This window comes from Salvia hispanica, chromosome 2 (genome assembly GCF_023119035.1).
Source record: "Salvia hispanica cultivar TCC Black 2014 chromosome 2, UniMelb_Shisp_WGS_1.0, whole genome shotgun sequence".
Lineage (NCBI taxonomy): Eukaryota > Viridiplantae > Streptophyta > Magnoliopsida > Lamiales > Lamiaceae > Salvia > Salvia hispanica.
In genome coordinates, this window is record NC_062966.1 from 28,376,744 (window position 1) to 28,402,599 (window position 25,856).

General features: G+C 33.6%; 3 protein-coding genes across 5 annotated transcripts; 1 reads left to right on the plus strand and 2 right to left on the minus strand.

Moving 5' to 3' along the window:
• Window positions 1-928: 928 nt before the first annotated feature.
• LOC125206702 (F-box/LRR-repeat protein At3g03360-like) lies at window positions 929-4,722 on the minus strand. Its single transcript, XM_048105942.1, has 4 exons — window positions 4,582-4,722; window positions 2,048-2,923; window positions 1,817-1,954; window positions 929-1,318 (listed from the first exon to the last, which is right to left on the minus strand). The coding sequence occupies exons 1-4, from the start codon at window positions 4,720-4,722 to the stop codon at window positions 929-931; spliced, it is 1,545 nt and encodes a 514-aa protein (XP_047961899.1).
• LOC125208441 (protein WHAT'S THIS FACTOR 9, mitochondrial) lies at window positions 4,482-7,485 on the minus strand. 3 transcript variants are annotated; one of them, XM_048108056.1, is made up of 2 exons: window positions 5,580-7,485; window positions 4,482-4,868 (listed from the first exon to the last, which is right to left on the minus strand). In XM_048108056.1, exon 1 carries the CDS (start codon window positions 7,439-7,441, stop codon window positions 5,606-5,608), a length of 1,836 nt encoding a protein of 611 aa, XP_047964013.1. In that variant the 5' UTR covers window positions 7,442-7,485; the 3' UTR covers window positions 4,482-4,868; window positions 5,580-5,605. The 3 variants fall into 3 exon arrangements, with proteins under 3 accessions (XP_047964013.1, XP_047964011.1, XP_047964014.1); XM_048108054.1 differs by having other exon boundaries at window positions 4,482-4,907; XM_048108057.1 differs by lacking the exon at window positions 4,482-4,868 and adding an exon at window positions 4,938-5,136.
• A 4,622-nt stretch (window positions 7,486-12,107) lies between these two features.
• On the plus strand, window positions 12,108-18,082 carry LOC125207648 (protein PSK SIMULATOR 1-like). The gene is made up of 13 exons (XM_048107080.1): window positions 12,108-12,358; window positions 12,924-13,456; window positions 13,678-14,003; window positions 14,072-14,164; window positions 14,262-14,352; window positions 15,017-15,110; window positions 15,504-15,601; window positions 15,783-15,852; window positions 16,034-16,128; window positions 16,260-16,376; window positions 16,484-16,560; window positions 17,054-17,098; window positions 17,184-18,082. The coding sequence occupies exons 2-13, from the start codon at window positions 13,142-13,144 to the stop codon at window positions 17,695-17,697; spliced, it is 1,935 nt and encodes a 644-aa protein (XP_047963037.1). The 5' UTR covers window positions 12,108-12,358; window positions 12,924-13,141; the 3' UTR covers window positions 17,698-18,082.
• The last annotated feature ends 7,774 nt before the right edge of the window (window positions 18,083-25,856 follow it).

The window sequence follows — 25,856 nt, forward strand, 5'->3', positions numbered from 1 at the left end:
CAGAAGATCTACCGCGGGATACTTTACATTTGTTGGTGGAAATCTAGTGTCGTGGAAGAGCAAGAAACAAAAGGTCGTGGCATTATCTAGTGCAGAAGCTGAATTCAGGGGAATTAAAAGTGGACTGACTGAAGTTTTATGGTTGAGAAGGGTCATGAACGAGTTAGGCCTGTTGTCTCCAAAAACTTGCCAACTCTTTTGTGACAACAAAGCTGCAATTAGTATCTCAGAGAATCCAGTCCAACATGACAGAACAAAACACGTGGAGGTTGATCGACATTTCATCAAAGAAAACATTGAGGCTGGGATAGTTGCATTTCCATTCATTCGATCTGGAGATCAGCTAGCTGATATCTTAACCAAGGCTGTGGGCACGAAGAACTTTGCAAATGTACTTGGCAAGTTAAGCATCGGGAATCCCATTACTTAACTTGAGGGGGAGTGTTGGAAAGGAAATATGATAGTCTCAAGATTATGGGAAAGAGTATTTTAGGGACTCAAGGGAATATATCATTAATATGGTAGAGTTCCTAGTTCATAAGTTCCTAGGCATATTCAATGATCTTGTCCTATAAATAAGAGTGTAAAATGTATCTTTTAATAACACAATCAAATGGAAAATCAGTTCAATACAAACAACACCCTTAAAAGATAACACGTGTGCTGATTTTACATAAGGTATATTGAATTGCTTATAGAATATTTTGGATTATTTATTGGCGCTTTAGTAATAATTATAATGAATATATTTAGGAAATCATAGACACTAATGGAACAAGTGATAGATTTCTTATTTTATGTCAAAATGAAGCGATGCTATTGACCAACATCGGGGCATATAGTTATTTTTTGCTTGATCTTTTCAAGCTTCCCGTGATATAAATTTGATGTTTTGAGATAATCATAATTCACAAGCCCTTAGTCTAGTCTAGAGTATGCTGACATTTATTCCTGAAGTAACATGTTTAAGTTCGCTCTTTGCACGCTTCCTTGCAATTATTTCATCCTCGTTTTGGTTTCGAGAAATGCGATCCCACGGCATATTCTCGTGAAGTTCGAAAGATCGTGTATCCACAATTATCTTCTCTAGTGCAGAACCTTGGTGCGCCAACAGTGAAATCATTTGAATATGATTATACACACCACGATACCCAACAAATTTTACTTCCTTGATGTGAGAATAAGCTCTCTGAACTTCGTTTCTTCTGTTAATATCCCAAACTTCCAAATCACTACCATTAAGCAAGCAATCAATAGAAAACACTTTAGGAGCCCTCGACACCTTCTTTTCTTCTTTGATCTTCTCTTGGTGTGGCGCCTATATAATCATTACTTAACAAATTAATCATTTTATCCATTACCATTATATAACTACAAAGAATAAGTTATAAGATATTGTAAAAGGCAAATGGCCGAAAAAATCATGTCAAATTCTAGTTAATCCCCTATAACTTTAAACAATGGTCAACTAGACATTTTTCTTAATTATCTGATGGCAGAAATTTGGACAATATTATCTGATGGCAGAAATTTGGACAATATTTTGTATGTTGTAGAACTCATAATATCATAACTTTGACATTCTTATAATTCTCATTGATTGTTTGAGACCAAAATAAGACCAGCCACCTTTATTTCACGACCACTTGGAACATCATGCATAATTTCGTCCAAATATTTTACAATTAATGAAAATGTAAAAGTTATGATATATAATTGGTCAATTTTAAAAGCTACGCAATTGATTAGAATTTGATCAAATTAAATTTTATGGTTTTTTAGTCAATTTGCACTTGGAAAATGAATAGATACGTACCTCTAGAACAAATCTTTGCAAGCAAGGAGCCACACTGAACCAACGTATTATTGGCACGAGAGAATACTTGTCACCGTAATCACTCCCAACCACCACCACCAATTCCTTAAGATTAGGCATCATCTTGTGCAAATTGTCCTGTACATGATATGTATATCATATTAATAAACATATAATACTAATCCAGCTAATTTATTGAAAATCAAACCAATTAGTAGAAGTTTATATTACATAGAGGGAAATTTTGGACTTAGTGTATATCTTGAGCATGTGTAGTTGTGGAAGCACATCATCAAACATGTTTATAATGTCTGTGATGTTAATAATATAAGACAACCGCGTATATGCCTCCGCTTGAATCCAGAGCTGAGAAAAGAGAGGAACATCGACGAGCTTGAAACGACAACGTGGTTCACCCACACCAGCGTACTTGATGCAGACAACCTTCGATTCACGAACCACAACTGAGTTCAGACTATAACACTGGCTAATTTCTAGGCATTTGAACACTGGCGAGGTCCTAACAATCTCCAGAGACGAAAGCCCCTTTCCACACTGGGACAGGGACAGTTGCTCGAGAAGACGACATTTCCTCAACAAAAACTCCACAGTCTCACCACTCACATTCACACAATGCAAACTAAGCTTCTTCAGCCACCTCAGATTTTCGGGGAAATTCCCTTTTTTGTAAGGGAAAGAGTAATACTCTCTTGGTAAGCACGCGTCCAAAATCAATTCAAGATGCTCAACCTTTCTACTCACGGCGTAACTAACCCAATCATCGATATATACCGTGAAAAATGAAGTTAACTCAAACAACACTCTGAATCTGACAAGATTAGTGGTGGAAGATTTCGGGAGCGTGGTGAGTAGGCGATCAACCCATCTAACATACTCGCAACTCAAGTTGTTCATGTTGTTCATGTCATAATTTCTCCGCTTGTTTAGTATTGCTGTCCAATCGAGATCTAGATCTAGTTTGGGTGTTAAGTTCCACAAGTTCTTCCATCGAGAGGAAAGTATGCTAGTCGCTGTAGCTTCTTTCAAGCTCAACGAAGATAGTATCAACACTAATACATCATCGGGAAGCATACTAATTCGATCACCCTGAAAGTGATTCAGTTAATTACAAGGATTTAGATCAAGATTGTAGTAGTATTTTTGTTATGCTTATTGTATCAAATCTAGAACATAATTTCATCAAAATCATTAAAGCGTTACGTACAAATAACAATCAATAATGATAGATTTTTACCGTGTCGAGTCGCCTCCGTAGCTTTTTCACCATTGTTAGTTGACTCCACAATCCTATACCTTTAATTTATTTGTGTTGTGCATATAAAGGATAATACCAAATCTTTTTTTATCGGTTACAAAAGAATCTATAAGGATAAATCAAATATTAGTACTTTATATATTTAAAGAGAGAGAAAAGATCTGCTGCACAACAATTATGAGCGTTTGTGAGCGACACTGGCTAATTTTCTTAATTTTAGATGTTTGTTAACAGAAAGCCAATTATCCTTAATTTTAGATGCTTGTTAACAGAAAATCAATTGTCGTACATTATTTTCCAAGTCATCAATATCATTAAATTTCTTTTTTATCTTTTCTTTTTCCGATTTTATGCCTCTTGTTCTTATTGTAAATAAGCTTTTCTACCACAATGTCAATACTTCTTATTAATATTCTCTCTTTTCGCCTAAATTACACTATTTCATTGTTAGTTTCTGAAAAAAGTAAAATACTAGCTTTCTTTTCTATTACTCTCTACTTTTGATGATAAAATAGTGTAAAAGAATAAAAAAAATGAGAATTTTATGATAAGCAAGGTTTTTAATTGGTAAAATTAAAAGCATAGAGATAGATTTTAATCAAGAGACGACTAAAAAAACATAGATTTAATCAAGAGACAATTAAAATACGAAGAATCAAATTATTACATACTACTACTATGTAAAAAAGTGAATCAAGTACAATGATATAAACAAAGTAGAAAAAAAAAGTGTAAGTTGTATAAGCATTTCCAAACATATATGAACAAAGGCTAAAAAAAATAACCTCAAACAAGCATATATGAAAATTATAATAAAAACCTAGGGAAACACATGTATTATGCATTTATGATGTATATACTATAAGAAAGGATACGAAAAGTAAATAAAGGAAAAAGGAGATAAAAAAGAAAATAAATGACGATATTGATGAAATGGAAATAAATGAAAGATAATTGTGGGTTTGTAACAACATCTAAAATCATGGAAATTAGCCTACGTGGTATTAGTCGCTCACACACGCTCACATTTGTTATGCAGCAATGAGATTCCATATTGAGTAGATGACTCTTTTGACTTTAAAGAGATATCAACAAAGTCGTAATCTATTATCTATATCGATATCTATATCATCGACATTTATATGCATGATCACTATAATAATTTCGTGAAATGGATTCCATATTGAGCAGATGACTCTTTTGACTTTTTGTATGTTTAAGATTTTGTTTTGTTTTACTTTTATGAAAGTAATGGCATTTGAGTGTAAATTTCATCAACAATGAGATTAAATTTTATGTCCAAATATAGTAAATCTAAATGGACTCTTAAACTGGGATGGGCGGAAATGGCAAAACATGACTCTTAAACTGAGACGGAGAGAGTACTATCATTATATGCAATTTATTGAGAGAAATTAGTCACTTCCAATTCAACATAAATAGGCCCTAGATCCAAGCCTATGACCTGCTACGTTTTGATCTCTTTGACATGATTTCCGAGGAGTCCTTCCCTTGTCCTAATACCCGGTGAGAGCTCATTCGAGTAAAGAGGGGACAGGGTCTGGCGCGAGAGCTCGGCACCCATGTACTCTTGCCCTTTCTTGTTAAGCTTCAGTGGTGTCCTCTTCATTATTGAATCCGAAGTTTGGTAATCCGAGTCTATCCATGAGAGCCAAAGCCTTAATGCAAGGTGGGGCAGTTTCTTGATCGAACATGATCCGATGGTCCTCTCTGCTTCCGAGCTTCACAAGATGGTCCGCTATCTTATTCCCTTCCCTGGAAATGTATGAGATTCTGAATTGGCATGTTTAGTCCCTGTAGAAATGCCTTTAGCTCCGTTTCCAGGCTAGAGATGCGTTCACTTTGTACTCAACTGACTGATCAATTTGAATAGGGGTTTGCTTGCAGCTTGTGTAGATTAATCATAACTAGTCTTAAACATGGAGATTTTTGGTGACCCAATAATTTATCTTTTTTATCATAACTAGTTTAGTATTTGATCTCAATTCCATGATTCCATCCCAAGAGCTTCTAACCAAGTAACCTGTGTCAACATCAAACATGCAGTTTATAATGCCAAAATCCAAATGTGCAAGGAAATACACACAAGATTCAACAATGAAACTGCAGCTAAGGCTTAACCAATCTCTAGAGAACTCTGTTCCTATGCTGTGAAATGCAAGTCAAAAAGATCCAAGAAACTGAAGAAATGATAAACCTAAGGAATACATTATGGATTATGGTTCAATTTCTAATCTTCTACACATACATGAATCAACCAAGACAGAACTATATATGCACAATTAGCACAGAAACAATAAGCAATTGGTTTCCTCTGTTAGATTGAATGAAGTAGTTGATATCAAATTATTCGTCATCCCGCAGCCCACATAAATGCGTAAAAACAACACAAGAACTAATAACAACTGTTTTGCTTCAAGCCAACAAGAATAATCATAAACTGTAATGCAAAAGCAAACCAAATACATGATGTTGCTCAGTTTGAGTTTCCGCTATGTGGATCTCCGCCCTGTTTCAGAACGAGTCCTATTCTCCGAGAAATTTGATTTCCTTGTAAACCTTCTGCGAGTATTAGAATCATCATCTCGAGAATCTGTTCTCCTGAAAGACCTTGTTGAAAATTTTGACATATTCTCTTCCGCGCCTCTTCCATTTGTCCTCCTTCCCTCACCTCTAGTGTTCCTCCTTTCGAAATCTCTACAATTCATTTCATGCCTCCCTCTATTGGTCCCATTTCTCTCATTATCATCACCATCTCGGCCATTTGTTCTCCTAGTCGACCTTCTCGACACATTTTCTTCACTGCCTCTTCCGTTATACCTCCTTCCACCACTTCCAGCATCCCTTCTTTCGAAATCTCTACCCTTCCTTTCATGACTCACTCTGGTTACAACCACATCACCCTCTTCACATTCATCACTCTCATCGTCAGAGGAGGAGTCACGCATTTCACCACCACGAGCATTTCTTCTCCGAGAAGACCTTGTTGAACTTTCCAACACAATTTCCTCATCGTCACTACCTGCTGTCCTAACAGCATCTCTAGTATTCCTCCTTTCCGAGACTCTTCCCTCAACTTCTTGCCTCCCTCTTTTACCCGCATTTCCAACATCGTCATCATCATCACTCTCATCATAAGTTACATCACCATCTTCCCCCACTCCCTCCGCATCCCCCACTTCACTTTTCTTAACATCAGCACCACTCTTTTTCTGTGCATTCTTCGCTTTATCATCATCCTTCACTACATTCATCAGCTGAATATACTTCGACCTCATACCCATCAAAGGATGTCTCTCAATCAACATCCCCCTCTTATAAGCCTCCCTTAAAACCACAGTGTGCGTCCCAATCTTACTCGACACATAAAAAATCCCCGGATGCTCCAAAAACGCACGCTTGAAGCTCGGCCTCAACCCCATATACTCTCCCAAATAAAGCAGACTCTCCTTCTCCGCCTTCTTCCCAACAAACAGATTAAGCACCTCATGTAAAACTGCCACCACCCATTTATCCGACTCATCGGTCTTCGACCCCAAATGCATCGAATTCTGATAGGGCGATACATACGGCAACTTCTGCCACTCATCCAACCACTTCTTATACTTCTTATCCATCTCAAACTCCTTTGAAAACTGCAGCAAAAACTCAATCTTTCCGCTCTTTCCCCTCTTTTTCTCTAATTCAGATACAGCAAACTCATCACACCAACATACCAATTCAAGCACTTTCTCATTTTCCCCCAAATCACCATCACCATCCCCACCAATCACCCTAAAGTAATCCGGAAACTCGGGAATCAAAGCCTTCTCATAGTCTAGAGGCAAACCCAGCTCCCATTTCAAACGCTCCAACACAAAGATCGGAATTTTATTAATCCTACTCACCATCAACAGCTTGAAGAGGCGGCTCGCGGCGTCTTGCTTGTAATCAACACTTTGGTGAAGCAATGTTTCCTCGGAGCTGAGAGAAATCACATTAGGGGTTAGCTTGATGTGGGGCTGGATGTTGAGGGAGCCCGGCTGGAATTCCTCGAAAATTGAAGGATATTTCCGGATGAATTCAATTGGGCGAAATGGGATTCCTAGGGCTTCCTTCGATTTGGTAATGAGCGTGAGCGGAATCGATTTCGAGGGCTCGGAAATGATGAGGTTTTTAAGATTGAGGAGGGGCTTGAGGAGCTTGTCGCGCTCCACTGCGTGGTCGAGGCCGCGGTCTCGAGGCCATTTCAAGGCGGATACGCCGTCGTATAGGGTGCGGAGTTGGAGGATGTGGCGACGGCGGTAGCGGCGGAGATGGAAGGAGCTAGCGCCGGAGAGGAAATTCATCAGTCTTTTGGGTTTAGGGTTTTAGGTGTTTCGCAATTACTTTAGATTGGGTAATTGATTTCGAATAATAAAATCTTTCGCTCGATTTTTTATTTTTTTTTTCATGAAATTTAAAATTTATTGTCAAAATCAGAACTGTATGGCTAAAATAAAGTTATGTACGGTAAATAATTGATTACTAATATCACAAACTTTTTGCCCAATTTCAGAATTTTCTATTAACATAAAAATTTCCTAATTCTAGAGTTTTCTATAAACATAAATTTTGATCATCAATATAATACACTTTGTTGTCAGTATTGATTTTTCAGTAATGTGGCTAATTTGAAATTGGAGTATTATATATACGACATCGTTACGAATGTATAACTAATAAAATGAGATGGATGTGAAGTACTTAGTATTTTTTTTTATTATTATTTTTAAATTTTTATAATCAAGACCATATCCTTTTATTTATTTAATTGACATTTCAGTTTAGGATTTACGGTTTAGCTATGTCGTTATCGATTTTGTGGGTCATATTAAATCATAAACAACCATAAATGATATTATGATCAATTTTTAAGTTTACGAGAGACTTCAGAATTCAATCAAAGGCCATCTATTCAAATCTAAAAATGAAAAAGATATCGAACCTGCACCATCTATCGTCGGGGTCCGGGTCAGCCATGGCGAACTCAATTAACCTTCACAAAGCCAAGCACTTCACGCCAATCAAGATTCAAGAACAGGGTTTTTGGAGGTTATCGTTGTCAAAGAAGCAGGAATGGATTGAGAAAACACTGAGTATAAGAAAACACGGAGTATTGTTTTTTAGTAATTTTTATCCTCTAAATTCAATTAAGATGTGTGCATAGATTGAGAACTCTATGATAAAACTCATTTAAGACAGTGAAATCATTAATATAAGTTAACTTAATCTCTGTGCATAACTGCAAGAATAAAAGAAGGATCGGAGAATGGGTTTCAGGAACTCCAAGCAAGTGAATGCCAAGTCCATCCCACCCGGTCGGGTCAATAGACCCCGAGAAGATAGCACCACCACCCAGACCGGGTGTCTCACACACCTAGTCCACTCGGGTCGGGTCCTTAAAAAGTATTTTAATTCAAAAGGCATCTATTGTATTCTTTTCTTTATTGTGATAAGTAAAATATTTGATACTCCCCCATCCCATACGAATATGCATTCTTTCCTTTTTAGTTCGTCCCACAAGAATATGCACTTTCTAATTTTGGAATGCCATTTCTCTCTAAAGAGGTGAGACTCATTCTCCACTCACAATACTTTAATTATTTTTCTCTCTATCTCTCTCTTTCTTTACCAATTTTACATTAAAAACCGTGTTGAAACCTAAAGTGCATATTCTTTGAGGACGGATGAAGTATTTGAATAAATTGAAGTTTGGCGGCACTCCCTCCTGTTGAAAATATAGAAGAAATTGGATGAAGAAACCTCCACCAATGGAGGATGAATAAATTGTTAAATTGGGGAAAACTGTCGAGCGGGAAAGAAACGAAAAATTCATTAATGGACTACATTTTTAGTCAAAATTACACTGCAAAATACAATAAAGGCCTAATATATAGGCTTTGGAGAAAGCTAACACTAACTAATAAAATGCTAAACATTATCCAATAAAAGAAAAACAATAACAACTAATTACAATTTATTTTTAATTTCAACACGTTTGTTTCATGTTAGTGAGTCATTTTTCAGTTTTGGAAAGTTCCAAGATAATTGAGTCATTTTTTTTTGGTAAAAAAATCATGTCTTATTATTTTGTTTTGTCTTCACCTCTCCTGCTCTATTCTCTATACACTTGACACACTACTTTTAGCAAAAAGTACCACTATATTTTATATAGTCAAAATGAACGTTGTTTAAAAAAAAAATTGTCTTATTTGTTACACTTTCAGATTTTAAAATGTCTCATATTAAATGTTTCATTTTATTTTTCTATTTCTTTGAATACATCATGCATGGTATTATACTAACTCATTTTATTCATATTTATTATAAAATTAATATATAAAAATAGAATTCTCATTTTATTCATATTTTATTATAAAATTAATACATAAAAATAAAATTTACATTAATGGTTAATATAAATAACAACAATACGGAGTATTTGATAATTTGATGGCGTTAGAAAAAAATATTCTTGAAAGACTGATTTTGTTAAGTAAAGACCTCCAAATTAAGCAACTGTCTCTCTTTTGGCGATCATGGCTGCACCACTATGCAAATCCTGTTAATTCTCATTTGAATTGAAATCTCATAAACAATATCAAATATACAAATAAAATATGAGGGTAATACATAATACTATATTATGTATATTATAAAATGCATACCAATCTAATTTTATTTCCTTACGAAATTGGAGATTTATTCAATCTGATGAAAATTAAATTTGTAAATTATACGGCATTTCCTATTTGAATGTGTATATAAAGACAGTTCTTATATCAATTCTCACCAAAAGAGAGGATTCAAGCACTACTCGTGGTTCTAAAAAGTCCATTTTACTGGTCACTTTATTTTGTTTTTTTGCATCTCTCTTTCTTTAGGAAATGTATTTTCAATAATTCACAGTTATATTGGTGATACTTTTACTCAAACTTTCAGCCTTATTTCTTGAAATATTTGTATTAACCAATTAACTATCATATCACGGTTCTCTCCCTTTCTCTCTTCTAGAATTAATTCATAATTCTTTTATGTTTGTACTTCTAATTTGTCAATATATCATGGTTTAATTTCATTTTGTTTTTGTCATCACAGTAAGCTCAACAACAAGACCTTGCCAATTCGATAAAGATTGATACTACTATTTTGTTATTTAAGGTACATGTTTGCTATTTAAATTTAATACTTTTACGTCAATTTAACAACCTTCTACAAAGTTGTTCCCTCATATAAATATTTGTTACTCTAATCGAATTCTTGAATCACAGTTCATTGTATGCTACTTCTTGATCATTACATTAATTTTATTTTTTATTAAGCTTTGAAGAACTATTCAAGATTTTGTAGTTCATCAAATCAAGAAAGATTGGTGTTCAATGACTTTAGGCATGAATAGGAATATCTCTAGTGCTTCCCATTGTGATGGATTGATGTGCCAAAAATATTAAGCATAGAATCTTGAAAAAATATGAGGCACCATTTCGAGATTCTTGAGAATGAGATGATAAGATCTCTGCACTTTAATTTTCGAGGAATTTAATGTTGTTATCCGAGGTTGCCCCAATTTGAAAATCATAGGCCCTTTGGAAAAAAATTTATTGACCATAAACAAATAAAATCCAAACATATAGTAATTCTTAGTTGAAAAATGACTTATGAAGTGCACATTAACTGGTTGCGCTAGATTGCACTTATCGAGTCACCATAGATCCATTCGAATTGAAGAAGGTCGTCGATGACTTGTTGCCTTCGCTTGTCGCCGTTTAGGCAAATGAAACATTTTTTTCTTTTCGTAGCAATCTGAATTATGAAATTACACTACTAAATAAACAAAAAAGGATCGATGCAGATGTGAAATATCGTTAAATCGAAGCCATTGTCTCAAAATTTCCGAATTGACTGGGAAGTCGGTCAACCCTATCGAACCCAACCTAGATCAGTCGATAGGGTAAATGGGGTAACGAAGAGTTAATATCAACCATTTTAAATAATACTTAAAAGTTATGAAAATCAAGTTTGTTTTATGTTATTTGAAGGCTTAAAATTCTCAATAATCGATCATTTTCTTGATTTTAGACTTTTTAGTGGTCGTGCAATAAGTCAATAACTCAAAGAAAGGGTCAAAAATTTTGATCTTTGATTTAATTTTTGTGGGCATCTTCTCGGTTAAGACAGAGACTTTGTGATAGTTTATTCTTTTTCTTTTATTTGGTTGCTTTTATTTTGTCGTAGGAAAGTCTAATACAATCATGAAATTAATGCATCACAGTATACTATTACAAGTAGACTATAAACAAAAGGAAATAATCATTTTATACATCATGTTGTAATTTTGATGTACACTTAGAATTGAACTTTTTCACTCATAAAAATGCTCTGTCATCTCTAATCCCATTTTATTTTGCAGAAAAAAGGCAACACAAAGAACATAAGGTAATTCTCTAAGTAAAAATGTAATGAAATTTGCAAAATAATTACTCAAAAATTCAGTAAATTTTACCAATCCAATCAATTTTAAGATATACTAGTATTTTATTTATATTCAGTATTCATCTTTATAACAAATTTTCAAATAGTGCTGCACGATAAGCTCGAATACGAGATATTTGACCTCGGACAATGATCGCCTAGTAATTCAAATATTCACCTCTATCTAAATTATAGTAACATCTTTTTAAAAGGTGCAGCGGGATAGACTCGAATATAAAACTTTTAGCTTTAGACACTGACCACTCTATTATTTTTATTTATAAATTAATAAAATAGCGTAAATACACATTCCAATTGTATGTTAAAAACAATAAAACCAGTAATAAAAAAACTTGAAGAACAGTAAAGTATCACGTGTAGAAAAATAAACACCATATTTGATAGAAAATTGTGGGAGTAAAAATTGGAAATTTGCAGTTATTCTTGACTGAAATTTTACTCTAACAACAACTATGCAAATTTAACTTGTTGATTTTTGAGTTTTGACCAGAGAGAGAGAGAGTGTGAGAGAGAGGTTTCTCTACTCCCTGACCTAGTTCTTCAATCTTGAATTTTGGGTCATTTTGGTTCGTAGCAGAAACTCCGCAGCAATCAGTATCACTACTTCACACCACCAAGAGCAACCTCTTTGAAGATTGGGACACCATAAAAATCGTTTCTTTCACCTTTGTGTTCAATCTTGATTACCTGGGTTTCAAGCTGCTCATTTTCAACTCATTCTACAATCAATTGTAATTCATCTTCTGTTTTTCCCCATTTCTACAATTTTTTTTATTCATCATTGCAACCTTTTGTTTGCCTGACTTGTTTATGCGTTGGATTCATCGTGGAGTAGAAAGAGACGCGGCCAAGAATCTTTTTTTTGTTCTTCTGTTAGATCCAAGTCATCATCTTTATCTGCCTTTATCTCTTGGGAAAGTGCCCTGTATTTGTACAAGTGGGAAATACTTGTTTTCTTCTTTGATTCTTTACTTATAGGGTTTCTTGGGTTTGATTTGATGAGCTCAAGATTGGATTTTTATGCTTGTATATGGTTTATTTCTCAATTGTGGTTTGATTTTTCATTTGTTTTGCCTTTAGACGCTCTAGTTTTGAGTATGCTAATGATTGGCTTTATTTGTTTGACTTGCATCTAATACTTTTTAAAAAAAATTTTGTGGGACATTATTTTTTTTGTTGTTCTGAGATTATATAGCTTTACTGGTTCGTGCATTGCCTGAATAATTTAGCTTTTACCTCCTTAGCTGAGTGATCTTGAAGTTGTGACCTTTTGCTCTGTATTCCCATTTCTTGCAGTTTGAGCTTGTTCCGGTTGTAGTCGTGAGAGCTTTTAATCCGGCTATATCGTTGGGAGTGAGTGTAATTCGGGGCTGAACTTTCACTGTGAAATTGGTTTTAAGTAGCGTATCCTCAGCTGTTGGCTAGTGGGAGATGGGGGATGTTTTGCTTTGATTTGTGTTTGAGGATTGCTTAGATGATTACTGCCGAATAGGGTTATAATTACTACGGACACAATGGGTGGGCTTTGCTCGAGAAGGGCCACTGATGAGACTACTCTGGGTGGTGCACTTCCTCATGTTAATGGCCGCTTCGGTTACGGCCATGGACTAGTTTATCAATCCCGTGGACTGGATATCCGAGAAGAGAACATTCCGAGGGATGTGGAAGTTATGGATAAGCAACCGAGGGAACCATTCTCCTTTCCAGAGCTGAGTTCTACTCCACATGGAACAAGCATGGATGATATCAATGATGGAATACCTCGGTTGTCTAGGGCGTTATCTGATAAATCTAGATCAACGAGAACAAAGCAGGTTGCATTGACAAAGGTATGTGCTTAAATAGTTACTGTAACTCTTTGTTATCTTGTTCAATCTGTTGATTATATTTGCTCTATCATGCCAAAACTTGAATCAAGAATTTACATTCTATGGTATTGTTGTACTTGTCAATGGTGTATGGAAAATATTATGCGTTCATGTCAGGTGTATGGTGTGCTTATTCTTTAAAATACCTGATAAATAACTAAAATCTTTCGTATTACTCTCAGGTTTCAGAAATGAGTACGCTTCTGGGCAGAGCAGGCCACGCCGGCCTAGGGAAAGCAGTTGATGTGTTGGATACTCTTGGTAGTAGCATGACTAATTTGAATCTTAGCAGTGGTTTTGCATCTGGGATAGCTACAAAAGGAATCAAAATATCGATATTGGCTTTTGAAGTGGCGAATACCATTGTTAAAGGTGCCAATCTGATGAATTCACTTGCGGAAGAGAATATAAGACATCTGAAGGAGGTGGTGCTCCCTTCTGAGGGTATACAGCGTCTAACATCGAGGGATATGGATGAACTATTACGAATTGCTGCAGCCGACAAGAGGTGTAAATATTAAAAACAGTTATCTGATATGTTTTCCACTAATGTGCTAATTCTCTCAATATAATCAGGGATGAATTGAAAGTTTTCTCTGGAGAGGTCATTCGCTTTGGGAATCGGTGCAAGGATCCTCAGTGGCACAACTTGGACCGTTACTTTGAGAAGTAACTGCAGATACCCTTTCTCAGTTTGTTGTTCGTATCTTTGTTTAAACAACAACTGAGTTTCAATATAATATTTAGTTCATTTCTACGCGTTTAGGTTGGAGTCAGAACTCACACCTCACAAGCAATTGAAAGAAGAAGCGGAAAGTGTGATTCAGTATTTGATGGTGTTGGTTCAGAACACTGCTGTAAGTTATATTATCACAGCCAGTCACTCTACTTTTTACTTCTCCCTTTTAACACAATATCTTGTGCTCGGCCTATGAAACTTCCTTTTGTCTGCTTTTGGAATTTGGATGATTAATTGTGGTGGAATCGTTGATAATAAATTTATGATAGACTATGGCTTGAAAGTCGTTCTTATGAAATGTGTCAAGGCTTCTGAACTTAAAAAGAAGCTAATATCCCCATAAATATGATATCTATCGGTGATGTTTCCTTGAGTTAAAGGAGAACCAAAGTACTGTATTGCGTTTTAGATATAAAAGAGAGATATCTGTCTCTGTTGAACCAATTAGGATCTTATTTGGTTGATGTAATCCTAAATTTGTGTTTTTATATCTATGTTTCCACTCGGTAAAATCTCTTTCTTTGCAACTAATTTGAAATTTTAAATGTTTCACTGAATGTTCCGGTTTTGTCGTTTTGCTTTTCCCAACAGAAATGTTACTTGATCGTATTTGTACATTTACATAGATTCATAAACAGCACACTTACAGCAGACCGTTAGAACATCATCCCAGTAGACATAAATTAGACCTGAGAAATTGCTGAATTACTTATTAGAGATTCAGACTATTGTAGTGGTATTGTGAGCTTCTAAATGATCACCTAATCTAATGTGTTGTGCAGGAACTATACCATGAAATGCATGCATTAGATAGATTCGAACAAGACTGTCGGCGCAAAGCTCAAGAAGAGGATAACTCAAACGCTGCACACAGAGGTATTTATGATTCATTTAAAATCATGTCTTACATCTTTGAAAGACCCAAAAATGTAGTTTTATTGTGTACATGGGAATTTAGATATAAAATGAAGAGATTAAGTGGATTTTTCCTGATTTTAAAACTTAGTTGACCTTTTTGCAAATTTAAATGACAACCGTTTGGGTATTAGTGTTTCCAACATCACAGATGGCAAGTTTTCTCATTGATGGTCTCGTCAAGTTGATATGCTTATGCTCTTTCTTTGCCTTATCCATAATATTTAGATATTGTTTTTCTGAGTCTGCTGTGTTGTTCTTGTTGCTGTATTCTACTACTAATCACAGCCTTCTATTTAGCTTTTCTTCTATTTCTGTATTTTCCTTCTGAAATTGTTCTCCTTCCCCATGAAGGCGACAGCCTCGCGATTCTACGTGCAGAGCTGAAGAGTCAAAAGAAGCATGTGAAGAATTTGAAAAAGAAGTCTCTATGGTCCAAGATATTGGAGGAGGTTGCAATTCCAGGCTCTTTTCTCTTATATGAGCTCAAAATGCATTCTATACACGAGAAACAAAGCTTACTTTTTTCAGCAACTCGCCTTATATGTAACAAATATGGTCCTATTTTTGGACATTACAACCATTCTTCACATACCAAACTGATTTCTTTATTCTTTATTTATGTTAATTAAGGTGATGGAGAAGCTCGTGGACATCGTTCATTATCTACATTTGGAGATCCATTCTGCATTTGGTTCCAGTGGTAATGCACAAACCTCGAAATTATATATGCGTTGAAATGCTTTTCATTTTTTTCAAAAAATTGCTGTGTGTTTTGGGTTGTCGTATTGTCATTTTCTGAGCTTCAATTTGTGTATTTCACATATTTCCTTAAATCTATGTTTAGTGTTTATAACACTTGTTTTATTGAATTACTGTTAAAGATGGATACAAGCCGACAAAAGACCGCCATCAGAAGTTAGGATCTGCTGGACTTGCACTGCATTATGCGAATATCATAACGCAGATTGATACACTCGTGAGTCCGTTCATTATTCTTCTTCTATTGTTCTAGTTCTCCTCTTTCTTAACGGGTGCTTCTATCGTTCTATCTGTCTTCTTACTCAATTTGTGCCTAATTTTGAACTACGCCTGCAATTTTCGATCCAGGTCACTAGATCAGGATCGGTGCCACCAAGTACGAGAGACGCTCTATACCAAGGACTGCCACCAACTATAAAGTGTGCTTTGCGTTCTAGACTGCAATCTTTTCAACTCAAAGAAGAGGTATTTTTTCTTCTTTTCTTGTTTGGTTCGAAACAATGATTGTTTGGTTCCGAATGCCTACATGTGATCTTCACGTATTTGTGTGATTCTTCTCATTCTTTCTGCAGTTTTCTGTCCCACAAATCAAAGAAGAAATGGAGAAAACTCTTCAATGGCTGGTGCCTATGGCCACCAATACAACAAAGTAAAACTACCATGCTCCTCTCGTTTAATAAACTTCGCTGCGTCCCAATTTTTTCCCTTGGATTTGACGCTGTGTTGAGAGTCTTTAAGACGAACGTATAGGATTACATGGTTAATTTACATGTTAAACTGACTGATAGCTCTCCTGGCCACATTCTCTATTGTCATTTCTTGAAACTTAACCGGCCATTAGTTTGTAGAATAAATATCGCTTCTTAGCCCGAATGTCTCAATCTTTCAGGAATGACACAATTTGAATCCAATAGATTGACTTCATTTTCAAATCTAGGACGAGCTCTCTGATGTCCGTGTAGAAACGTGTATCACGTTTCCTAAAACACGCACGATGTTTTGTAAAAAAACACAGATACATAAGGGCTAGAAAGTGATATTGGCCTTAATTGTCATCTAATAGAGCATCTTGCATACCCTTACAGCCTTTTTGATTTTGTTTTTCGATCTGTATGTTGACTATGTGCCATGTTCGGAAACAGGGCTCACCACGGCTTTGGTTGGGTTGGCGAATGGGCGAATACCGGGTAAGGCCATCTCTAACGACGCTCATCTTTCGAAGATTTCAAATGCTTTCGTCGTGCTTGACTATATACACCTCGTGTTATTCAGATCCGAGATGAACAACAAACTAGCCGGCCAGACGGATTTGCTCCGTATCGAAACCCTTTATCACGCGGACAAGGAGAAAACGGAAGCTTACATTCTTGATTTGGTACTATGGCTGCATCATCTCATTAGCCGATCAAGGGCCGCAAACGGTGGGCTCAAATCGCCCGTCAAATCCCCGATCCGGTCCCCAAACCAGAAGACGCTCCATCTATCGAGCCCGATACCGAGCTCGCCCTCCTCAACGCTGTCGATCGAGGACCAGGAGATGCTCCGAGACGTCAGCAAGCGGAAGCTGACTCCCGGGATAAGCAAGAGCCAAGAATTCAGCAAATCAAGAACCAGTCTTTCCAAGCACCACCGGCTAACGAAGAGCAACAGCCATTCTCCGACACATGAAACCACGAGGGAGAGGGATCCCTTCCCGATTCGAAGACCTTCCTCGGTCCCAATCATTAATTTTGACATCGACCGGATCAAGGCGTTGGACATGATCGACAGAGTCGACACAATTTGAATTGAAGCCTCAAGGCATGCTTTCGTGATGCATTTTCCCCGCGCACGCTCGTCTCTAGTTTGCAGTTTCGCGTCGTTTATGCCGCACACGAGCTCGTCCCCTCAGAAGCCGCGGGTTGGGAGGAAGAACCGTTGCAGCGCGTGTTGTACATGGAGAGTCGTATCTTAGGTATACTGGTTTTCCCCGTGCGATCGAGATCGAGAAAACGGGCAAGCTCCGACGACGTTTCACCGGAGTTTGTGTCAGTTCAGTACCAAGTGAGTGTAGTTTCCATCAGTATGTGTACAGAATGAGTTAAACTTGTTTAAGCCTATTGTTGATGAGTTCCATTTCTGCCCTTCTAAACTAATCTTGTGTTGTGATAAATGGAGCAAGCATTCTCTATTGTGTAGGGGTGGAACCGTAATTTTATCACTGGTAGAGCATTGAGCGGAAATTTTTGTTTGATCGTTTTACAAAGTATCAATGGTCCCAAAAATATAGCTATCCTTAATTACAATGAATAAGAATATTATAAATATATAAAAATTTTTAAGAATAGGGTGTATTATATTGCTAACTTTTTAAGTTGCTAATTTATCAGTGTATTAAAAATATCAATATAAAGTGACATTAAAATGTCAACAAAGTATATTGAAATACCAATAAAATTATGTGTCGATATTTTAGTGTCATCGTATTATATTTTTAATACAATGCATTGATAAGTTAGCAGAGTTAACAACTTAAAAAAGTTAACAATTGATCATACCTCTTTATCTAAATAGAGTTATTTAACTATATATCTAGTGAAGTATGGAAATATATTTGGAACAAAATTATTAAGTCACCATCTATCCATCATGTCACGATCGTTGGAGTGAAATATGGATGATAAAATTGATACATACTGAAAGAATATTAATAACATTGATAATTTAAAAAAAAAATTGAGATGAAATTGATAGATACAATTGTTAACATTTGTTATAAATTGACAAAATATTTATGTAGAATAAATAAAAACTAGTAGAGATTAGGATAAATTATATTGGGTGATAGAACCTTGAAGACTGACAAGATGCTTTGCCAGGTCCCATTTAGGCTTCATCTCAAAATTTCGTTAGGGTTTAATTAATTAATAATACTACAAAATACTATTAGTACCGTATTTGATAAAATGATTGATCCGAATACCTATCCCTCCTTTGTTTATTAGATATAAAAAGATTTAATTCCTTTTATTTTGAAGTGGCATTGTTAAAAGTTGATATTCTTGATTACCATGAAAAGAAAAAAAGAATAGTATCTTATGTTTACCCTCCATCTTTATTAAATAAATAATATTGCAAAGAATAAGAATAATATATATACCAATTTTAAATATTTTTTAAATAGCTGAGTGACGTGTAAGTGCTACCCATACATGTTTTTGTCGGATGGAACAAAGCAAATAATTGGATTATAGTGTCACCAAATCCCAATGGCATTCATGTCACTGTGGAAAATTAAATACTAACAGTCATATCTACACATATAAATAGTTTTTTCATAATATAGCATGTTGGGATAATTTTTAATAGCAGGATATAAAGTTGAGTTTATAAATATTAGTATTAAATTGGGTATATTCCTTTTTATTTGATCGGGATAATTATCATTTGCTATTTTTTATTTATTTATGAGTTTTGATTTTTCTTATATGATAAAATTAATTTTAGAAAATATAGAATCAATTTAATCTCGTAATTAGAAATTAAGAACATTCGAATTTGCAAGATGTAAAATAAATAAAAAAATAAAAAATCAAGAACATTTCTTGAAGATTGTGTTGGTAGCCTCTGCTTGTCAGATTTATAAGTCAAAGTTTAACATGTTCATAGCCTGTGCTTAATCTTGATACAATTACTACGTATAATAAATTGTAGTAGCAGTTTTTGAAGTGCTCAAATCTTACATTGAATAGTGTTTCATATCGCAGTTATCCAAACATTTGAAGATCAATCAATGTATATTTTGTGCTATAATAGCCTTCGATAATATATATTCATTCAATGTATATACTGTTCTATTATAGCCTTCAATAATATACAAGGGTTCAAATAAAAATCTTCTTAAACTAAAAACATGAGATTTCTCGTATTTGAACCTCTTTCGATTAATTCTGACGGGATATATGACATGACGGCATTTTTGGCGCTTTAGTAGTCTGCTTGATATCCACTCAAAGGATTCAAGTTTATAACACTGCTTCTGTGTGTTGTGAAGATATATTTTTTAATTTCGTGCTCGATGATCAAAGTATGGTTGTTGGTTTGAAGAGAGAAATTAAGAAAATGATTTTGAGGAATCAACATGGTTTGGGGTGATAGGTTTCTTCATCTCTATAATTTGCATGGTTAAAGTATGAGTGAAGTTAAAAAGTTGATCATTAGTTGAGATTTATTGGATTATGTTTGTTTTTTTTCATTAAACAAAATGTATACTCTATGTTCTTTGTTATTATTCGATATTCTCACTCTAAAAGTTAGTCTTCCAAGTTCATGATCACATCTCTAATTTAAAATTTCAATCCAACCTTCATAAGTAATGCTTTAATTAAAATCCATCGATTAGATTACTTATTTTCACATATATGAGTATATTTTGAAAAAATTGCGAAAAAGAGGATACGTAATTGCGTCACTCAACTAAAGGAATCAATTAATGGAAGTCAAAGATATTAAAGAATTTTTTCATTAATTATATATAGTTCAAAGTTCAAACTATAGTCTTAGCTTCCTCAAAAAGATTAGATTATCTTTCTTAAAAAATGAAAAAGTAGGGTGCTTTGAACATAATAGAAGATTGATTTGTGATAATATGCTTATAGAATATTATTTCAATGTATGTGAAAATCAAGTCCTCCTCCAATGATGATCTAAGTTGTACAAGGTGAAGTAAATTAAATACTATAAGTTTTTCACTACAAAAATGGGATTTACCGATCGATAATTAATTGAATTCATTTGTAATTATCTTTACAACGATCTAATTGCATCTTAACACGTATTTATTTTCTTTGAATTAATAATACCATTCCTATTAACTTTTCAAAATCCAAATAATTTTTCTCTAAAATTCAAACACCACTAAATCTAATGAAGTTAAGATATATTCAGATTGAGTTATGTCATGTACTACCTAAAAGACATCCACTTTAATCAAAATCTAGATGAGACTTAATTAGATAATATCTCCTCCGATTAGATGATATGCTTCCACGCCTCCACAAATATATTCCATCGATAGACATTATAACTTCGTGACCCATTCACTTTATCAAATTCGAATATCATGCACCTTAATTATAATAATAGATTTATCAAAATTCAAACACTATGTCACTTTAATTATACCACTTAACAATATTTGCAAGGCATATGCAATGTATACATACCAAAGGGAATCTTTATAACCGAACGCATGATGACATTCTTATATTTTGTTTGCTTTGATACACAAGAATTATTTCTTACCGAACTATGTATTATATGTGTTTGCATGATTCTATATACCACTTTTTATTATCATACATAATCTAAGATAGTTGTGTTAAATTTTAGTAGATTAATTAAACTACTATGATTTCACTATACATTGTGGATAATTCAATAACATACTAAACATATAGCATACATTCATTTGATCGTAAATTATAAAACATTAATGTCAAATATATTATCAAACAAAAAAGTTGTTTTAACTAGATATACAAATAAAAGAGTAAAAGTACAATTTTGTGGATACCTTACTTGATGGCACAAGTAATTTTTTTTGCATCTATTATACAATCCTAAGAAAAAAAGATAGCAAACGACCTAGTAATAGTACAAAAGTAATTCCAAATAGATGCAACATAAAAATAAATAAAATCAAAGTATAGACAAAAATAAATGCTCTATCTAAAACCATTGTCAAAGAAATTGAAATGAATAACACAAAAAAACAGAAGCAAAAAGACAACACACTTCCCGGTGTTATTCGTCAGCCGCATCCATTATAGATTATTGGTATAATAGTAGCTCCTAATCAAAGGAGAATTTTATGAATTTTACTTTGCTTTTTAGCATTAGAAATTAAAGTTTTATATTTACAATTTCTTTATATTATTAATAATTTCCATAGACATTCCCTATAAATAAATAATATACAATCTATAACATAACTGGAATGTGTTTCCTTGTTCCAACTTTATATCGCACATGGTTTTGGAAAAATACAAAGCAATAAAAAATAAACAAACACAACAAATATCAAATAGTGATAGTGGTAGCTACCATACAAGAATTCAATCATCAAGTGTCGTTATTTGAGTTACATAATATCTTGTCTTGTTCACATGCATAATGTAAAATAAATTAATATAATATCATAAAATTTATTTTAAAAAAAAAAACAAAGATTCTGGCTGGTAGTAGGGCTCCAATCTCCATGCATAAATAGAATAATTCCAAAATCTATCAGTAAACAATAATTAATGGGGGAAAAATAGCATGTCGGTGCATTAGATAACAAGGTATAATTTTATCACTTTTTATCCAAACACAAAAATGCTGATTCTAATTAAATATAGGCCGTCCTTTAAGATTTATAACTGTAGTATTATTCTTCAATTGATTTATTCTGACCTATTAAATTGTTACAAAAATGGAACATAGTCCCAATAAAAGTAAAATAAATCAAATGAGATGTTTTGATATAACTTTAGGATATAATTTAGGCTTTAAAGATGGAACCTGGTGACATGATAGTCACTTGGTTAGGCAGTACTATTCCTCGAGAATATATGTATGGCTTTTATACCCACTTTGGATAAAATATAAAATTTGATTTATTTGAAAATAATAATAAAAAAATTGAAATAATTATGCATATGTGACGGTACTTGAGCTCAATTATTGTAGACTGAGTTTGATGTTTCATGAGTTTGAAATATTGATACAATCATAGAAGATATAAAATGCATGTGACATGGTCGGTAAAACGACGTTCATATATATAATCATGAATTTGAGTTTGATCAATTAGTTATTACTATTATAAAAGGCATAAATTCTTCAAGTCTTTAGGGTATCAATACAATTTGTACCCGTTTTAGAGAAAATTACCAAAAAAATCATGAAGTTCTCTCAGACTGGAGAAGAATTATCGTAACTTTGATATTTTACTTAATTGTCTCGTGGAAAAATATTCCGGCATGCTACATATCTAAATTTATTAACGTGACGTGTACATATGTAAAAATTAAAGATATGACTGCCAAGTGTATTAAATGACGTCGTTTAAATAGTGGAACATTTTATCCACACAGTATATCCCATCTGTTATATCATATACAGAATTTGGCTAGCGTGTCCTCACGGGTATGCTCTCCTCTTCACGTGGACGTGCGAGCCCATGATGTTTTCTTTGTTTTTGGCTTTGTTTTTTCCTTTACTGTTGCTTGGTTGCTTCGCTTTTTTTCTCTTGTCCCTTTGTGTTCTTGGTTTGTCGGGGTGCCCCCGGTCTCGGAAGATAATGGAAATTTGTGGGGTGTTTTGGATTTGGTTTTTATGCGTGTGTGTTTGTTTTGTTACATAGCTTTATAAGTCGATCTGTTGAACTTTTGCTCAATACCCTCAATAGTTTAAGCATTTTATTTCTATATATAAAAAATAACCTACACAATTTCTTCCAAATCTAAAAGTATTAGACAATTGATTAAACTTGATGATTTATTTTAACCCTTTGAAGTTCGTGTTGCGCGGGTGGATACTATAAAAAAATATGAGCAAAATTCAACCAGTAAAAATGTATATCATCGTGAATTAAAAAAATCCAATTAAGTACCAAAAAATGAAAAAAATATTCAGTATATATCACCATGAATTAAAAAATCCAATTAAATACAAATTTATGAAGAAAATAATTATCATATATCAGTATGAATTAAAAAAAATATTCCTACAAAATTTTGAAGAGAGCACAATCGCACATTATGTGGATTAAAAAATTCATTTAAGTACAATTATGAAGAGAACGCAATCTCACAATTATTTATTACTGTATAATAGTATGAGACTTGCAATTTTAAAGTCGTGCCTACTCCAAAAAATCAAATTCTATATATTTTACATTTTCATAAATTACGTTACTTGTGATATTATTGTATTATATTGTCGTATTTATAGAGAGCAATACAGCACCATTCTTATAAGACATAAGTTGTTGTTCTACCTACAAATTATATAAAAAATCTAAGAAAATCAATAATCACAAAACCAAGTTGAAATTAAATATTTACTGATTACTCTCTTTGTGCAACTGCAACTAAGGAGTTGCACTTCAACTTAAAACACGTTTTCAAGAATGTGTAAAGAGTGAATAAAGTTACCAGAGTGTGAGATTTACTTATCAAAATATTAAAATGTCAATTTAGATAAATCAAAATTTTAAATTCAGGCTTTTAAATTGATACACATGAGTGTTGACTTTAAGTTCTTGCTGAACTTTTTTTTAAATATTATTATGACTATATTAATAAAATAATCCATGAAACAAATAAAGGACAAATCTAACTATCTGCCTACTTTCCATTTACCATCATTTATTCAACCTAAACTAAATCTGATAAATTAAATGAAATAAACAACCTTCAATTATCAAATGCCTCAAATTTACCTCTCTTTTTCATTTTCCTATATGGATAATAGGCTAAATACCCCAACCCCAACCCCATCCACTACACGCCCCAAAATAATTATAAATAAAAAATGATGTGATGTAGAGATTCTTCGTAATAAATTAAAGGATTTCATTATATTTTAAATAGATCAATCAAAATAAAGTTGATTTTGCCATATCAGTTTAATTTTGATTATGGTACTCCATATCAATTAGTACACAAACTTGAAAAATGGAGTAATAATTTTTATATTCTAAATTTTAAAATTGATCTCAACAAAAAATTAACCTTCAATTCTCACATGCATTATATTTACCTACATTTTTCCCTTTCCCGACATGGATAAAAGGATAAAGCACCCCACCTTACCCTCCATTACCCGCCAAAAATAATTATAGCTCAAATATGAATGACAACAAAAAGAGTTTATTTAATACGATGCGTCATTCTATTTTCAGATGTCAAATTACAACAAAATCATTTATATAAACGATACTCTATCAAAAGTATGAACTACTCGGTCCGTCATTTAAATTTTGTCATATTTTTCCATTTTTATTAATCTTATAAAATTTATCACATTTCACTTTTTACCATTTTTGGTATTGAACCTAACACTCCTCTAACTTGATCTCACTCGCATTTTATTATAAAACTAATACTTTAAAGATAGGACACGCATCCTATCAACTTTTTCAACCCACCTTCCTTTACATTTCTAAAAATCCGTGCCTAATCAAACTGTGACAAAATTTGGGGGACTGAGGGAGTATTTCTTTTATAGCTAGTTCCTGAAAAGTATGAAATTTCTACTTTTAGAAATTCTCTTCTCTTTTACGAGGTGAGATCCATTCTCCCTAACAATATTTTAATTTATTTTCTTTTCTATGTCTCTTTTAATTTATCAATTACTCCATCCGTCCCACATTTATAGTCACATTTAGTTAGGACACGAGTTTTAAGGAATTGGTGGAGTATGTAATTAATGAAGTGAGATGGAAGAGTGAGATGGTGGAGTGTGTAATAAATGAAGTGAGATGAAGGAGTGTGTAATAAATTAAGTGAGTTGGTTGAAGGTGGGTCCCTTGTTGACTTTTTGGTTTTTTATTTTTGTTTTGGTTTATTTTTATGTTGATAATGACATTTGGGTGTAATTTTAGTGAATAATGGGATAAAATTTTATGTCCAAATATGGAAAATTCTAAATGTGACTATAAATATGAGACGAACTTTTATGGCAAAATGTGACTATAAAACTGAAACGAAGGGAGTACTATATATTAAAACTCATGACAAACTGAATATTCATATTTTTCAAAGATGGAAGTGGTATGATTATATTATCATTTCAGAAGTGATTTTTTCATATGAATTTCGATTTCGATCAACTTCAAAAGCGAATAAGAAATTCAGATTTAAATGATTATCACATGCATTAAATTTTACCTAATATTTTGCATTTTCCGATATGGAT

Excerpts from the sequence above, each read along its gene's own strand:
- LOC125206702 (XM_048105942.1), bottom strand. The coding sequence starts at position 4,722 with ATGAAGAGGACACCACTGAAGCTTAACAAGAAAGGGCAAGAGTACATG. Across the intron at positions 2,924-4,581 it reads AAGGACTCCTCGGAAATCAT|GGTGATCGAATTAGTATGCT; the intron begins GTCAAAGAGATC and ends AATCACTTTCAG. Across the intron at positions 1,319-1,816 it reads TGCAAAGATTTGTTCTAGAG|GCGCCACACCAAGAGAAGAT; the intron begins GTACGTATCTAT and ends ATGATTATATAG.
- LOC125208441 (XM_048108056.1), bottom strand. The coding sequence starts at position 7,441 with ATGAATTTCCTCTCCGGCGCTAGCTCCTTCCATCTCCGCCGCTACCGC.
- LOC125207648 (XM_048107080.1), top strand. The coding sequence starts at position 13,142 with ATGGGTGGGCTTTGCTCGAGAAGGGCCACTGATGAGACTACTCTGGGT. Across the intron at positions 15,111-15,503 it reads CTCAAACGCTGCACACAGAG|GCGACAGCCTCGCGATTCTA; the intron begins GTATTTATGATT and ends TTCCCCATGAAG. Across the intron at positions 15,853-16,033 it reads TTCTGCATTTGGTTCCAGTG|ATGGATACAAGCCGACAAAA; the intron begins GTAATGCACAAA and ends TTACTGTTAAAG.